At 47.2% G+C, this 15,394-nt stretch overlaps 1 protein-coding gene across 3 annotated transcripts in view; it reads right to left on the reverse strand.

Moving 5' to 3' along the window:
* DDAH1 (dimethylarginine dimethylaminohydrolase 1) overlaps positions 1–14,478 on the reverse strand; it is a 74,230-nt gene extending 59,752 nt beyond the window's left edge. For 2 of the 3 annotated variants that reach the window (XM_075759840.1, XM_075759841.1), the window contains exon 1: positions 14,083–14,458. In XM_075759840.1, coding sequence (XP_075615955.1) covers positions 14,083–14,388 — 306 coding nt within the window. In that variant the 5' untranslated portion in view covers positions 14,389–14,458. Of the gene's footprint in view, positions 1–14,082 lie in introns of all 3 variants that reach the window. The other variant, XM_075759839.1, reaches the window with a different exon arrangement.
* Between the last annotated feature and the right edge of the window lie 916 nt (positions 14,479–15,394).

Consider the following 15,394-nt stretch of genomic DNA (forward strand, 5'->3'; position numbering starts at 1 on the left):
TCCTATTTCTCTCCTCCCCTGCCCAAAATAACTTTGAGCTGAAGGCATTTATCTAATTAGTGTCACTTCATACAGAAGCAATCCTACACTGCAGCAAGGTCTTCTCATCCATCCCTACCTTTTCCGCTTATACTGCGTTTCCAGGATGGGTAACTAGAACCTAACCCAGCATTTCAGGTCCAGATGAATAATCAATTTAAGCCCAGTCAAAAAAAAGGCCTTTCAGCAATACTGGAGGTATACAGCATTTAAGAGTTTTGGAAATGCTCATATAAAAGGTACTGTCCTAACCCAGAGCCCTGTGGTCAAGGCAAGCTGATTGTTTTACTGCATGACAATAAGGTCATACCCCAGAACAAAAGAAAGATTAACAGAAACATCTGCTTTAAGGGTCATAAAAATAAGAGATTGCTGTATGGCACTACTGAAGCTCCATTTCATATGGATTGGAGTTTCACAGTTGGACTTGCCAGCATCAGTGAAGATGTGGCATCCAGCACAATGCTTAGAGTGCTGACAAAGGCTCTCCCCTACATAGACTGTGAGGTCACGCACACACCCCCACACTCCCCTTTTCTCCACACTGGCTTTGACAACATGTCTCTACTACCTCAACTTCTGCCCCGACTACTTTGCCTGCATTGGTGGGGTTTTAACTTCCTTAAAACCAGTTGAGATCAGTCAAAATGATCAAGAATTATTGGCCTTACTGATCTTTGTCCAACAGCAGAGCAGTATCTGCCCAATTTCTTCTAGAAACTACACTAAAACCAGTTGCTTCTTGCACACATTTTGAGCTGCTATAGTCAAGAGGAATGGGGAAAAGGGTCTATCACAACCCTGTGCCTCCATCTCCTCCAACACCCTCTACTCCAGGAAAGCACCACATTTGGAAGTTTCTGAATACACATGGCTACAGAAGTCACCCCGTATCACCTTGCAAAAAGTAGGCAAACTTGCCAAGGACTTCAGTGTTTGCTGGAAAAATACAGGTAGCCAATTCATATCATCCTCCATCAGTATCTATCAGTTTCTTATTTGCCTCTCAACAGCACTGTTTGCTTCAGCTCTTGCTAGCATAGGCATTAGCATTCCCATCAGAGGCTTGTAACAGATACTGAGGCATGAACTCATGCACTGAACTTCAGTGACTACCTAGTGACTACAATAGCCACACCACCTCTCCTCTGTACACTGTTGGAAGAGCATATAATACATCACTTGTACTGTTTTGAGCACAGTGATGACAGGCACACTCGGCTCTCTGGGTAGGTGAAACTCTCCAAAGCACTTCTATGTTTGCAAAATTACTTCCTGTGGGACTGGTAAATCATAGAATGGTTTGGGTTGGAAGGGACCTCAAAGATCATCTAGTTCCAACCCCCCGCTACCGGCTGGGACACCCTCCACTAGACCACATTGCCCAAAGCCTCATCCAGCCTGGTCTTAAATACTTCCAGGGATGGGGCATCCACAACCTCTCTGGGCAACCTGTTCCAGTGCCTCACCACTCTCACAGTAAAGAATTTCTTTCCAACATCTAATCTAAATCGACCCTCCTTCAGCTTGAACCCATTACCCCTTGTCCTGTCACTACAGTCCCTGATAAACAGTCCCTCACCATTTCTCCTGTAGGCCCCCTTCAGATACTGGAAAGCCACAATTAGATCTCCCCGGAGCCTTCTTTTCTTCAGGCTGAACTCAGTATCACCGCAACTCTCTCAGCCTGTCCTCACAGGAGAGGTGCTCCAGCCCTCCAATCTTCATGGCCCTCCTCTGGACTCCCTCCAACAGCTCCATGTCTCTCCTGTACTGGGGACCCCAGAGCTGGACGCGGTACTCCAGGTGGGGTCTTGCAAGAGTGGAGTAGAGGGGCAGGATCACCTCCCTCGACCTGCTGGTCACACTGCTTTTGATGCAGCCCAGGACACGGTTGGCTTTCTGGGCTGCAAGCACACACTGCCGGGTCATGTTGAGCTTCTCATCAATCAATACCCCCAAGTCCTTCTTCTTGGGGCTGGTTTCAACCCATTCCTCGCCCAGCCTATAGTCATGTCACCTTTAGAGAGAGGCATGGTCTGGAGTTTACTGCTAAACATTTAAAGTGTCTTTGGAAACATAGCTTGCTATTTCTGGACAGCATGCCAAAAACTAGCTCTATCCCTAGAACACTTGCCTTTCTAGCTTGGGTTTGACTGCTGGTCTGTGACTCAAAGGACATTGACCATACTGAAGTGCAGAGACATATGCACAAGCAGGATTCTTGTCCTGTACAATCACTTTTTCTATGAGGTGTGGGATTGAGCTTCCTTGACAGCTCTTACCTTAAGGCTCAGAAAAAGAGAAATCCAAAATCAAATCACAACACTGCCAATAATGTCCAATTATGTGGCAGTCTTGTTTCAGTTTGCTTCAGTGGCCAGCTGGGACTGAGCTGAGACAGACTATTTCATCTTGCCAAAGAACTTCAGTTGGCATCCAGAAACAGATGTGGATAGCCAGTTCCTTTAGTATTAACATACATAAGCCTTCCAGAAACAAATTATCACAATTATTTTTTAAAGATAGTGCCAAATACTGACTCTACTGAAATAAAAATGAGATCTGCAGGTCTTGAACAAGCTTGTTTTGCAATACTTGTTTTGCTATGGAATCAAAGTGACAGAAAAATGGCACATTACAGTGTGGTCAGCTGACTCGTATGTGATCCGTGGCCTTGGATGAATGCAAGACCAGATTCAGGTCTTTCCTGGAAGAAAATACTGCTACAAGAGGCAGCAAGAAAAGATATTGTCACCTGATGCTGTGGGTGCATCATTTATATTCACCCTAGAACTGTGATTGCCCAGATCTGATACCAAGAATGAAGCTCTTACACCATAAACTTGGACACATACTCCTGTAAAAAACCCTATTTTTTTTTCAAACAATTAATTATCAGTAGGTACTGACAGTAATTTCTTTCTTGGTAGGAACACCTTCTCTGCAGCCACCTACCTCTGCAAGGCTGCCATAAGCAGGCTGCTGCTTCTACACAGAAGTCTGCCCATAAGTTATCCCAGTATGTACAATGAAGACTCTGCTTTGTATTGGTGATTTGTGTTTCAGGTCAGACATTCAATAACCAGGTCCACATTTTTGATCCAGGAGACTTTTGACAAAGACAAGAAATTCTCTGAAAACTGAACACAGAAGCACAGACACTGTTTTCATGGGCTAATCTGAGATACTAAGCTCACAAAATACTCATGCCAAGTGGAGTATTGCAAGTTAAAGCTTTCTATGTGGTCACTTCCCACAGCATCCTTGGTGGAGTCATGCTGTGTCTGCAGCAGAGGCTGAGTACCTGTTCCAGAATCACTCTGAAGAAAGCAGCAAGGGAAGAATAACCAGTAGTATCAGTAGAAATTAAAGTCAGTATGTGTTTATTTTAACAAGAAAAAGTCAATGTGTTTAGACAGCCATGGTTGCTGAAGAGTTGCATGTCCTGGTCACTTCACCAAGAGGGACAATCGGAGGGAGTTTAAGGACACAGCTGGACCTGTTGATCAAATGTGGGAGAAATTGTAACAAGCCAGAGGTTCTTGCCTTTGCCACATTTACATTTCTACATCAGAAGTACGTTTTACAACAAGCCAGTCTGTCCACTGCCTGAGCCAAGACACATGTTCTGGAATTAGCATCAAGGGAATCACACAGGTTTGTATGCAGCATTAGGAGTTTTATATAAAATAATCAGGACCCTGGAACTGGAAGAAGCTTGGCAAGATGCAGCACTGGGGCAACAAGTGAGCACAATGAACTTGGGACCAGAACGTGGCAAGTACTGTTCTTATACAGCCAACTGCCAGACGGGCCTGCAAAGAAACAGACATTTAAAAGATAATGGGAATAAAAGATTAAGGAATCTGTTCCACTGTGTTATATACATAGCTAGACAAATAACATTGTGTAAAAAACATGAGAACTAGCTCTTCCTAGAAAGTGGAGTAAAGGACCTTGAAACAAGCATCATAAGTCTTGTCTTAAGACAGAGTGCTTTACAACAAAAGTGCCATATGGGCCAAAAGACCTGGCATCATGTTGCTCAGAGGAAATGCTAGATTGCTATATAAACCTATAACACATCTGTTACTAAGAGTTTAGTGGAAAGGGAAATGAATCAAGTTTTGAGAACTTTAATGAAGTGACCAACAGGACCTCCACACACTATTACCAGCAAACAACTGCACTTACCCTCAAGCACAGCACAGCCCTGCAGAGGTGTGCCCTGCCAGTGGAGATGCCATCCAGCTCCTGCTCTTCCCATGGGAAGTACGGTACAGCCCCAGAGTGCTACAGCCCGTGCTCTGCAGAGGAGCACACATCAGGATCCTGGCTCAGGGACCAGTACACAGGGGCTATGGGAGGCCAGTTTGGAGACATGGAGGGCAAGAGGGGCCCAGGTGGAGAGACATGGGACTGGACGTAAGTTTGCAAGTGAAAGCATGTGGGAGGCAGCAGAGGGAAAATGAAGATATATGCTGCTTCTGTGTGTGTGTGTCCAGGCACAGTGCTGGGAGCAGCTGCTCTTGTGCCCTTGGTACAGCACAGGAAGTCTCAGCTGGGGTCTTTGCTTTCCATTTTGGAGCATCTCAGAGTCCAACAGGCACAAGCAGAGCACACAGCTCTTCTGCGTCACACACTTTGCTCTGCCACTCACAAGATGCTGTCAGATCCCATAACAAGCAAGACAGCACTGCAGTCTGCATACCAACCCTCTCTTCTGCAGGGAGAGTGGGGTGCTGCAGGCTCATAGGGAACATAGGATTAAAAATCCAAACAACTATCAGGCAAACTACAGTGGGTATGTTATGAACTCACCTTTGAATCTCAAAAATCAAAGTTCAAGCAGTGACTGTAGTAAACTAGTTTTTACACTGCTTTTAAGCAAGGTAGGGACATAGGTTCTATCTGAAAGTCTGGGCAGAAATCTCTTGGGGAAGGAACAGGGTAGCTCCAAAGCATATGTATAAGTCAGAGGAGCAGAAAAGGCTCTTTTCACTTTGAGGAAGTTCTTACAGTTATTTGGAACCTTTAACCACTTGGCATTTGCACTGAACCATCAGCTCACCAAGGGCTATTTATCACAGCTGAAGGAATAGTGATTAACAAGGTACAAAAGCTGACATCAGGCTTGCACAATAATAATCAGTGTCCACAGGAGATTAAAAACCCCAGGCATTTAATTTGGGTTCTGCCTTTTTTTTTTAATCTTCTGATCAAGAACTTGGATATTCCTGAGAAACTTGACATCACAATTTAACAAGGTTTAAATATTGCTTCTGCTAGAAAAGCATGAAACCCAAGTTGCTCCTAGACTGTCCTTAAAGATTGTTTTACAGTTCTATAGATAGAAACCAATTACAATGAATACAGTCCACTTATATTGATCTGACTAGAAGCTACTTCCTAACATTTTCATTAAATATGTGATCACAGAAGCAAAATTGAAAATGAAAAAATACAGTTCTTGGCATAGCAAATTCACCCAGAGTGCCAGCCCTATTAATGTGGGGTCAGAGCTACACCAGCAATGAACTTTAAGACCAAAGAACCACCAACCCAAACCATGAGATAATACTCAAACAGCAAAGCAGATGTAAGGGCAGAGTTACAGAAACAAATCAAACTGGTTTGGAAATAGTCTGCTTTAGGAGGCTAAAGCATCCCTTCTCATGTCTACTGACACTACCATTACGTAAGCTCCTGATACAGGTCTACCCAATACTGTCCAAAGGATTGTTTTTTAAACTTCTCAACACTGTTTAAGAGCAAACTTAAGCACTGTTTAAGAAGCTTTTCTCCTCTACTGGGTGCTTTTCAGTTAATTTATATGCTAATACCAAAACACTGAAAATGAAAGCTAATGAAATATATTAAAGAAAGCATTGATGCAGATTCTGACAAGAGTTGCCTCCTGTACCCCATGATGGGCCTCACCCATTTGGTCCTGGAGAAAGCTTCCACATGACATATACTTTGTGGAAGATCATTACATTTGGTTCTGCAACTTATATGCTCTGTAAAAAGACAGCCAAAACCCACATTAAGACTCAGGTATACATCCTCTCTGAAGTCAGTTGGTACTTTTCAACTTGCTTTCAGTTATACTGAAAACACACTGACAATATCTTGCACATTTTCACTCTAATTTTGAGGTTAGACTAAAAAGATGGTGAAAAGGATAGGCTAAAGGAGCACACACATGGCTCAGTGTAGAATGGGAAAGGTATTCAAGAAAACAGTCTCACAAGAGGGTGGAAAGGTACCTAGTGCCACTCCTAACTTGTCAACCTTCACATAAAGCTTTTTCCCATGTTTACTCACCTGCCATTTTAAGCACTAAGCAATGACACAGTGGTAACCTCTGTGCTTTCTAGGCAGAACACCAAAGTTAGCCTTCAAGGGTAAAGCACAATAAGGACATGCAAAGAGGTCAGTGCAAATGTACAAGACCTCCATGGTTTGTTATAACAGTTTAAAGAACTATGAATTATTTAAATTGGTAATAAAATGTTTTATCTCTTGCCTCTCTAGTGATCAGCAAGTGCTAATCCTCCATGGAACGGAGACAGATCTTTGCCAGTTGTGCAGAGAAATGCTGGTTTAAGTGATTAGTCAGCAAATACAAGTTCTTTTGTACTAGCATACGCTGTAAAATAAAGTCCCCATAACCTAATTAAGCTCAGGAGCTAGCAGAGCCAATCTGTTTCTCCTGAGCCTAGCTTCTCTTACTTTGCAATACACACCAGTATCCTACAGAGCTGTCCAGGTCTACAGAGGGAGTGGAGGAAATACCTAGCATTTAGCAGTAGCTATGTAGTACTACCTGAGTCTATGCAATAGAGACATAAGTTACTAAACTTTTTGCCTTCTATTTTCTCAGAAGCCTCCACCAACTGGTCTGAGAATCATTCCTGCAAACAGTAAGCTGCAGCTGGGACTACAGCACAGGATGCAAGCTCTAGTTCGCATATGGATGTGCATCCCTGCAGAAGCTGTACAGGGTGGGAAGAGGGTGGCAGCTGAGGGTGCTCAGCACTGAAGAGTAGGTTACCTGGCCCAGCAGAGCTGGAAGCTCTGCAGAAGCACTGCTGTGGACAAAGCCCTGCCACCCAGGAAGCAGTTTTGGGAAGAGGTACCCAAAAGATGCTCAAAAGGCAATTAGGAGACTTCTTCAATGCTTGTTGAGAGGATGGGCTTTGACATACTCCTTTGCTGCTCATCCCTTGTCCTCACTGCTGAAGGATTGCCTATCACAGAATCATGGAATATCCTGAGTTGGAAGGGACCCACAAGGATCATCAAATCCAACTCCTGGCCCCACACAGGACCAGCTGAATCAGAACAGATGACAGAGCATTATGCAGGCACTTCTTGAACTCCGTCAAGCTCAGTGCTGTGACCACTTCCCTGGGGAGCCTGTTCCAGTGCCCAACCACCCTCTCAGTGAAGAGCCTTTTCCTGATATCCAACCTAAACCTCCCCTGTTGCAGCTTCATTCTGTTCACCATCTTTGTTGCCCTCCTTCCGACACTCTCCAACAGTTTCATGTCCTTCTGGTACTGTGGCACCCAAAACTGCAGGCAGTACTCAAGGTGAGGCCACACCAGCACGGTGTAGAGTGGGACAATCACTTCCCTAGACCAGCTAGCAATGCCCTGCTTGATGCACCCCAGGATATGGTTGGCCTTCCTGGCAGCCTGGCCACACTGCTGACTCATGTTCAACTTACTGTTGACCAAGACCCCCAAGTCCCTTTCAGCACGGCTGGTCTCCAGTGTCTCATCGCCCAGTCTGTATGTATAGCCAGGGTTGGCCCTTCCCAGGTACAGAATCCAGTACTTGCCTTCGTTAAACCTCATGCGGTTGGTGATTGCCCAGTTCTCCAATCTATCCAGATCTCTCTGCAAGGCCTCTCCACCCTTGACAGAATCAACAGCTCCTCCCAATTTGGTGTAATCTGCAAACTTGCTCACAACACCTTCTAGTGCTACATCCGAGTCATTTGTGAAAACATTAAAAAGAACTGGCCCTAAAATTGAGCCCTGGGGAACCCCAGTAGTGACTGGCCACCAGCCTGATATAACACTGTTTACCATAACTCTTTAGGCCTGATCCGTCAGCTAGTTGCTCACCCATTGCACTATGTTTTTGTCAAACTGTATGCTGGACATTTTGTCCAGAAGGATACTGTGAGAGACAGTATCAAAAGCTTTACTGAAATCTAAAAAAATTACATCTCTCCTCTCAGAGAGGGGATTGCTCCCATGGCTCCCCTTTTAGCGAGCCCTGGAACAGGCTGCTATCCTCCCACACCACAGGAATACAGCCCCAGAAGTTGTCCCCAAGTGGGTCTTGAGGGAGTTAGGAATAACAAAACTCTTGGGTGGAAGTTTCCTCTTAAAGGAAGGAGCCGCAGTGATCTCTTCTGCAGCAGCTCCTGAAGCTTTCCCAGCACACCAGCTGAGAAGAGGCCAGGTCACCATGGGTGAAATTTTGGGCTTCCATCTGTCTGCATAAGCATAGAAATGGTGGAAATGCTGTTTTGTGCTATCCCAAGCACATTAAGACAACTTAGGCAGCAAGAGCAATGTGCTGATGAGGGCTCCTCTCAGCAATAACCCTGTTGTGTTCAGAAGGTGACGTGAAGAGTTTATACTAGAGGAATAAACAATTGAGAACATACTGCTGGAACAAAAGGTGCTGGAACTGGCAATCTGATCAGCAATCACAGCATTTCCATTGGAGTTACTCAACTTGAACATCAAGCACACTGGTGACTGCACACAGCTAAACAAAACACCAGCTTATCCACATTAGCAATCTACCTCTGGCTTACTTCAAAAGCCTTTACCTTTCTGCCAAATCCAAAATTCCCCAGAAACTATGAATTTTAAATAAGTTCAGAAGTTGATAACACAGAAACATAATGCCTTGAAATAAGTCCAACTTTTGCAAACAAACCATTAAATGCATGACTAATTTTTCTACTTTACTACAACAATACCAGGCTCTTCCCCAGTACTGGCTGAACATGACCAAGTTTAATTCAACTCTTTCTCCCTACAATAACTTGGAGCAAGAACAGACATAACCCCAGATTTTATTTTGTTTCAGACAGACAATCAGCAAAGAATCCAATGGTGCTGGAGGTGTAAGCAATAGTATCTATAAAGCCTGAAAGCTCAATCAAAGCTATTACAAACTACTGCAGAAATTTGCCTGCTGCATACAGTGCTACAGTAATTGATAACAAGCCTTCTTAATAAGGAGTCTAGTCAGTGAAAGAACATGCTGCATCAGTTCTTAAATATTGCATTATGGATTTTCAGCAGCATGAAACAGGGGAGGAGACAGTGCTGCTCAGTTCATGCATCTGGCAGACAGTTTAGCAGGAGGCACAATACACCTGAAACAGCACTGCTCCAGCTGTGTATTTAACCAGGCTGTTGTCTTTGGGATGCACCTTGGCAGCCCCCTCTGCTCTTCAACTTCTACTGGTCTGATCAGGCTTCAGAGCCTGACCTACCACATGCCTCTTGGCAGGTTTCCTGGACACAAGCCCTCTCTCTAATTCTTTGCAGAAGTGGTACCCTACAACCCTGTTTCTCCTCATCCCTTCCTCCACTGCTCCTGCCCGCTCTGTACAGAAGCCTCTTAAACAGTTAAGAGATCAGCAAGACAAGTCTGGCTGAGTCCTGCCTTACAGGGAGGCTCAGGTCAGGAGTCCATGCTCAAGAATTGGGCTTTACATTAACTGGGTTAAGCCAAGCGTACACCAACTGTACTGCTAAAATATTTATGGGTTTGCACTTACATTACATAAAAAAAGCAGAGATTGCACTTTGAGAAACTGGTGCTTGACATAGGCTGCAGCCACCTTCTTTCCCTCAGTTGACTGCATGAGTGAACCCAGGCACTACAACAGCCTGGGTTCACTTTTGTACCAGGTTGACCAAGCCAGCTGAGGTAGGAGTACAGTCTTTCAGAGGCAGCATGAAGAAACTTGTTTCACAGGGCTTCATCCTTCTGATTTTCCAGCAGGGGATCCATCAGACCAGGAGCAACCTAGATTTAATGACTGTCTGCTGTCTCAACAGTAAAGATTTCACAGCAGTTCAACCAACAAATGCCTGACTCCATGTATCTAACATATAACTGCTTTCATGCTCACAGAATAATCCAGGTTGGAAGGGACCTCAGGAGATTTCTAGGCCAACCTCCCACTCAAGACAAGGCAGGCTATGAGAATAGACCAGGTTACTCAGGACTTTATCCAGCTGGGTCTTGAAAGCCTCCAAGGACGACAACTGCACAGCTTCTCCAGGCCCTTGTTCCACTGCTTGGCTGTCCCCACAGAAAAGCCTTCTCCTTAGACCCCATTAAAACCTCATGTTTCAATCTAGGTCTGTTGTCCCTTGCCCTCCTGCCACACAACTGAATAGCCTGGCTCCATGTTCCTGGTAAGATATAGTCTGCAAGTGCCAAGTAGAAAAGGTAATCGCTTCCCTCAGTCTGCTGGTTCTGCTCTTGTTAACACAGCCTAGGATCTATTGGCCTTTACCACAGGGACACACTGCTGGCTGATGGCCACTGTGCTGCACACTAGACCCCCCCAGGGGTTTTTCTGCAGAGTTGTCCCCCACCCACTCAGTCCCACCGAGGGATCCTTCCTTCCCTGGGGCAGGACTTTGTATTTGTCCATGTTCAACTCTATAAGGTCCCCTTGGGTCAGACCCTTCCTTCAGCCTGGCAAGGTCCCTCTAAACAGCAGCCTGGACCTCATGGGTATTGCCTCTCACTCTTGCCACCCTCACTCCAGTTTGGGCACCTTCACAGCTCAATACAGATGCCCCCATCTCCTTGAGGTCACCAATAGAAACATTTAACAGGGCAGATGCTAGGACAGACCCCACAGCAACTTCACTTGCCACCAGCTTCCAGGAACTACCTCAATGAGGAAATCAGAAACTGAATATAAACCTCAAAAGACCTTGGGAGGCTGCTGACAGCCACCACCAGGATGAACAGGAGGTTCAGCTGCCTGAGCACCTGCAACTGGTACCTCCAGAACAAGGGCTGAAGGCAGCAAGAGCAGAGAAGCTCTGGCCACAATAGGAAACACCCTCTCAGGGAGCTACAAGAAACATTGCTGCTTCTTGGGGGGCTCTTTACAAAAGTGAGGTTATCATAGACATTTGCCAGGATGCCCAAGACACATGCCAAGCCCTCCGTCAGGGCACACAGAACTCTCAGCAAAGTAGTCATGTACACATTTCTGCTTTCTAAAGCCTTGACCATCTTATGGTTTTCAAGACTACATCCCAGTCACTAACAGCTCAAACAAAGCAGACTCACTAGCTAAACACAACTGCCAGGGTGAGGAAGCTGCCCCAGGGGATGCCTCAGAGGGGAGAGGGACCAGGAGCAGCCAGGCATCATCCCACAGAAACAAGCATCTTCTCCCCCTCCCTCCAAAGCACTGCTGTAATGATGTTCCCAGGAGGAAGAATTGTTGTAAATAATTAAGAGTTACATGTTCAGACAAGCACTACACTGCAGTGTCATGCATTGTTATAATTTTAAGAGGATGTTTGTTCAATTATTTTTCCATTTTTACTTCACAGAAAACTCATGGGAGTGATTGCTCCATCATTCAAGAAAACTAATAAGGTTCAAATTATGCTTCAAAGCTTTTTCTCTCCTCTTGATTCATGACTCTGCCTGGACAAGTCACCCATGGAAAGAAGTAAATCTGTTCTGCTGTTTCTAGTAAAAGTTCACCATGTTCAGGCTTTACGTCTAATCACTTCTGAACTATGACTTCATGCAAAATAGGGAGTGCTGATCAGTAAGAAACCTGGTCTCAGGGCCAACAGGCATGGGTCAAGCAAAAAACCCACTGGAACAGAATATGTTTTGTATTATTCTCAAACTGACAATAAACTGTGTAATTCAATGATAAATTGTTAACATATGCATCCCCCACAGCACAATTCTTTTTAATTTTCATGAATGCTGGGAAATAACATCTAATTATGGTTTAAAACAATTTAACATATTTAGGATTACAAAAGTAAATGTGACATCTTGTGAGTTTTTGTTAAAAGAAAAGAAGCTTTGCTTTACCTGACTAGTACTTATAATAGGCAAGATACAACTAATTTGGTGCTTAATTTGCTGTTTTTAAACGCAGGAGAGGGCTAATGCTGTCAGGTACTTGCATCCAACACTGCTTTGCTCAAGGGTCCAGCAAACCCCTCCTCTCTGCCTCACACATCACTAACTCTCCTCTATTACTCCTGCAAGCTTGGGTTATGTGTCTTTGTCCACTACTTTTGCTGAGCCAGAACAACTAGAGATGGTGAAGGGAGGAGAAAGTAACCTGCTTCTTTGTAGACAGTAAAGAATATCCCACAGCCTTTGCTTCCTCATTTTGTGCTTTTTAATTTCCTTACAGCACCTCAAATGGCACAGCAAATAGTTACAGCCACTCTCACATTCAGCTCTGCTCCCATATCTTGTCTCTTGTAATTGACTGTGCACAGGCACAATTTGAGACCTCCAAATGGGAAAAACCCTATTGAGCCAGAGTCAATTCCCTACACATGCTTGTGAATTTGCACAATTCCCCTTTGGGGAACTGCACTTTGTGCAAATTCAATAACCGAGATATTTCTCTTAAAGGGGAAATTTTGCAAATAGCAATAGGATTCACATAGCTACATACCAGTGAGTCATGGGAAGGACCAGTGAAAACTCACTTGGATTCTGGCTGAGAAACAGCTGCTTCTGAGAGCAGCATGTGGCAAACACACTTTAGTCTGATGCTGTGACCTTTAAGAGCATTCAGATGTGCTTCAAACAATAAGTACACATGGGTACACACAAGGAAGTGCCCATATAGAAAATTTGGGCAGTATCTCAGACTGTTACACTGTTGGACAAAATTAAACTTTGTTATTGCTAAAAGGGCACTACATCAAAAATAGCAAGTGGACATACTCATCCATTGCAATCAGTGGCCAAGAGGAGCTACTAGTATACTACAGCTAGTGGCCCAGCCCTATCCCACAGCAGTACATGCTTGTGGATCACAAGCTGAGCTGTGGTACCACAGAGACAATGGGAGATAGAAGAGATGTGAAGAGGGTTACATTAAGACATGCTTACAGGAAGGCAGGTTGCCAGTGTGGTAGTTTTGCAGCTTCAGGCAAGGTAACGTTTGTTTAATTTGCTACTCACAACTTGTTGAGAGGGAGATAACTGGATGGCATTTCAATGCATGCACTGCCTAATAAACTACTTTATGAATGGGCTAAGCATGTTAAAAAAAGTCCTAAGAATACCTAAAGTAAGGCTCGCTGTGGCTGTGCATCCCTCTCCAACGAGATGGCCTGTGTCCCCCATACATCCATGTGCCTGCAGTGGCTGCACAAGGAAGGCAACATCAGGTTCAAGGACATTTGGGCTAACATTGAGTACACCAAAACAAACCCCATCCCTTGTGCACTAGCCAGCAGGTACACTTACCATAGGTACTGGTAACACACTGCGTGGAACAGAGCTCAAGTTGAGTGTGTTATGAAAACAGGGTTTAGACCGGGCAGTGCCACAGCACGGACACAAACCTGCACAACCAACTACTGATCCATCCCGCAGGACCCAGCTGGGCAAGCTGGCACGGAGCAGGAGCCCGCACACCCCAGAAAGGATGAGTCATAGTTCACACCGGCCGCTTGCTTTCAGGAGCGGAACACCGCTCTCCGATAAACCCCCAGCGCAGCCAGGCTCCGCAGCACCGGGCGCTGCCAGCCGGTGGCCGGGCAAAATCCGCTGCCCGGGGCCCATCGTGCCGGTCCCACTGAGGAAGGATGCTGCTCCCTGAGCGATCCCCGCTGCCGCGCTGCCCCGCCGCCCCTCACACCACTCTCGCCGGGGCGGGCCCGAGGACACGCCCGAAGGCGCGGCCGCCCCGAGCCCACCTGCACGGCGGGGACACCGCTCCCCCCGGCCCTGGCCCGGCCCCTACCGTACCTCCTTCCTGCGGCTGGGCGCGCCCGGGCGGGTGAGGAGCGCCGTCTCCTCACAGACCACGGCCGCATCCTCCACGAAGACGCAGTCGGGGAGGCTCTCATCGGCCGGCAGCTCCAGCACCTGCAGCCCCAGCTTGCCCCGCAGCACGCCCACATACAGCTGGTGCTCCCGCTCCGCGCGGGCGAAGTCTACCTCGGGGCCCGGCGCGCTGCGTAGCGCCTGCCGGCACAGCGACTCGGGCAGCGCCCGCACCACGGCGTGCGTGCAGCGCCCGAAGGCGGTGGGGCCGCCGCCCAGCCCGGCCATACTGCGCGGCGGGGCGCCGAGGAGAGAGGGAGGGACAGGCGGCCGCGACCGCCGCCGCCGGCCCTGGCAGCTGATAAAGCGCCGCCCGCGGCCCGGCCGCGCCCCATTGGCTCCCCACCAGGCACATTTCCATGGGGCCGCCGCCAAGCGCGCTCCCATTGGCTGGCGGCGGCGGCCGGGCCGCGCTATTGGTCGCCCCCCGCAGAACGCAGCTTACCTGTGCGGCGGGCGGGAGTGGAGGTACCCCCCGCTCAGCCCTGAGCGGCCGCACTGAGCCCCGGGGCCGGGGCGATCACCTCAGGGGCAGAGCAGCCCGACCGGGGAGAGGCAGTGGGGCCTGGACCCTCCGTGGGGCGGCCCCGGCGCTTGCCCCAGGCTTTCGCCTGGGCAGGGCGTTGGAGCTGCCCGTGCCTGCCGTGGGGCTCCGCTACCACAATGTGGCTTGAGGGGCAGCGTGGTTTCACACAGTAATTTCACGTAACTATGTATAAACATAGCCACGCTAACAGAATGCAAACACCTGCATCTCCCCACATTTCTATGCTCGTTCAAGCTGGGTGTGAGCTGGGTGGAAGGCTGCTTACCCCTCCTGCTTGAGGCCGTATCGGGCTGGCTGCCTGCGTGCCCTTTGCGGCTGCCTGCTGCTCCCCAGGCAGTGGAGCGAGAGGCTGGGCAGATTGTCCCTGTGGCCAAAGGAAGAATATCCCATGACGGAGGCAGTTCCAAATACAAATCCAAAGGAAATAAACCCAGCCACTTTGTAATCCCTCATTATGGCTTTCTACAGGGCCGCTCACTGGCTGCGTCCACCTTGCTCTGCTCCTGTATGCTCTCAAAGTTGCCACCTCTGCGGCGTAGAAGGGACGCCAGCATTTTGTTCCCCCTTTGCCTCAGGGACTGAAACAATGAGCATTTTCCACCCTTTCCCCTAAAAGAAACCCTTACTTCCCCCTGTTTCATGTTCCCCAGGTTTTATCCTGAGGTGAGGTTATCCCGGCCAAGGGCC

Source organism: Balearica regulorum, chromosome 8 (genome assembly GCF_011004875.1).
Source record: "Balearica regulorum gibbericeps isolate bBalReg1 chromosome 8, bBalReg1.pri, whole genome shotgun sequence".
NCBI classification, from domain to species: domain Eukaryota; kingdom Metazoa; phylum Chordata; class Aves; order Gruiformes; family Gruidae; genus Balearica; species Balearica regulorum.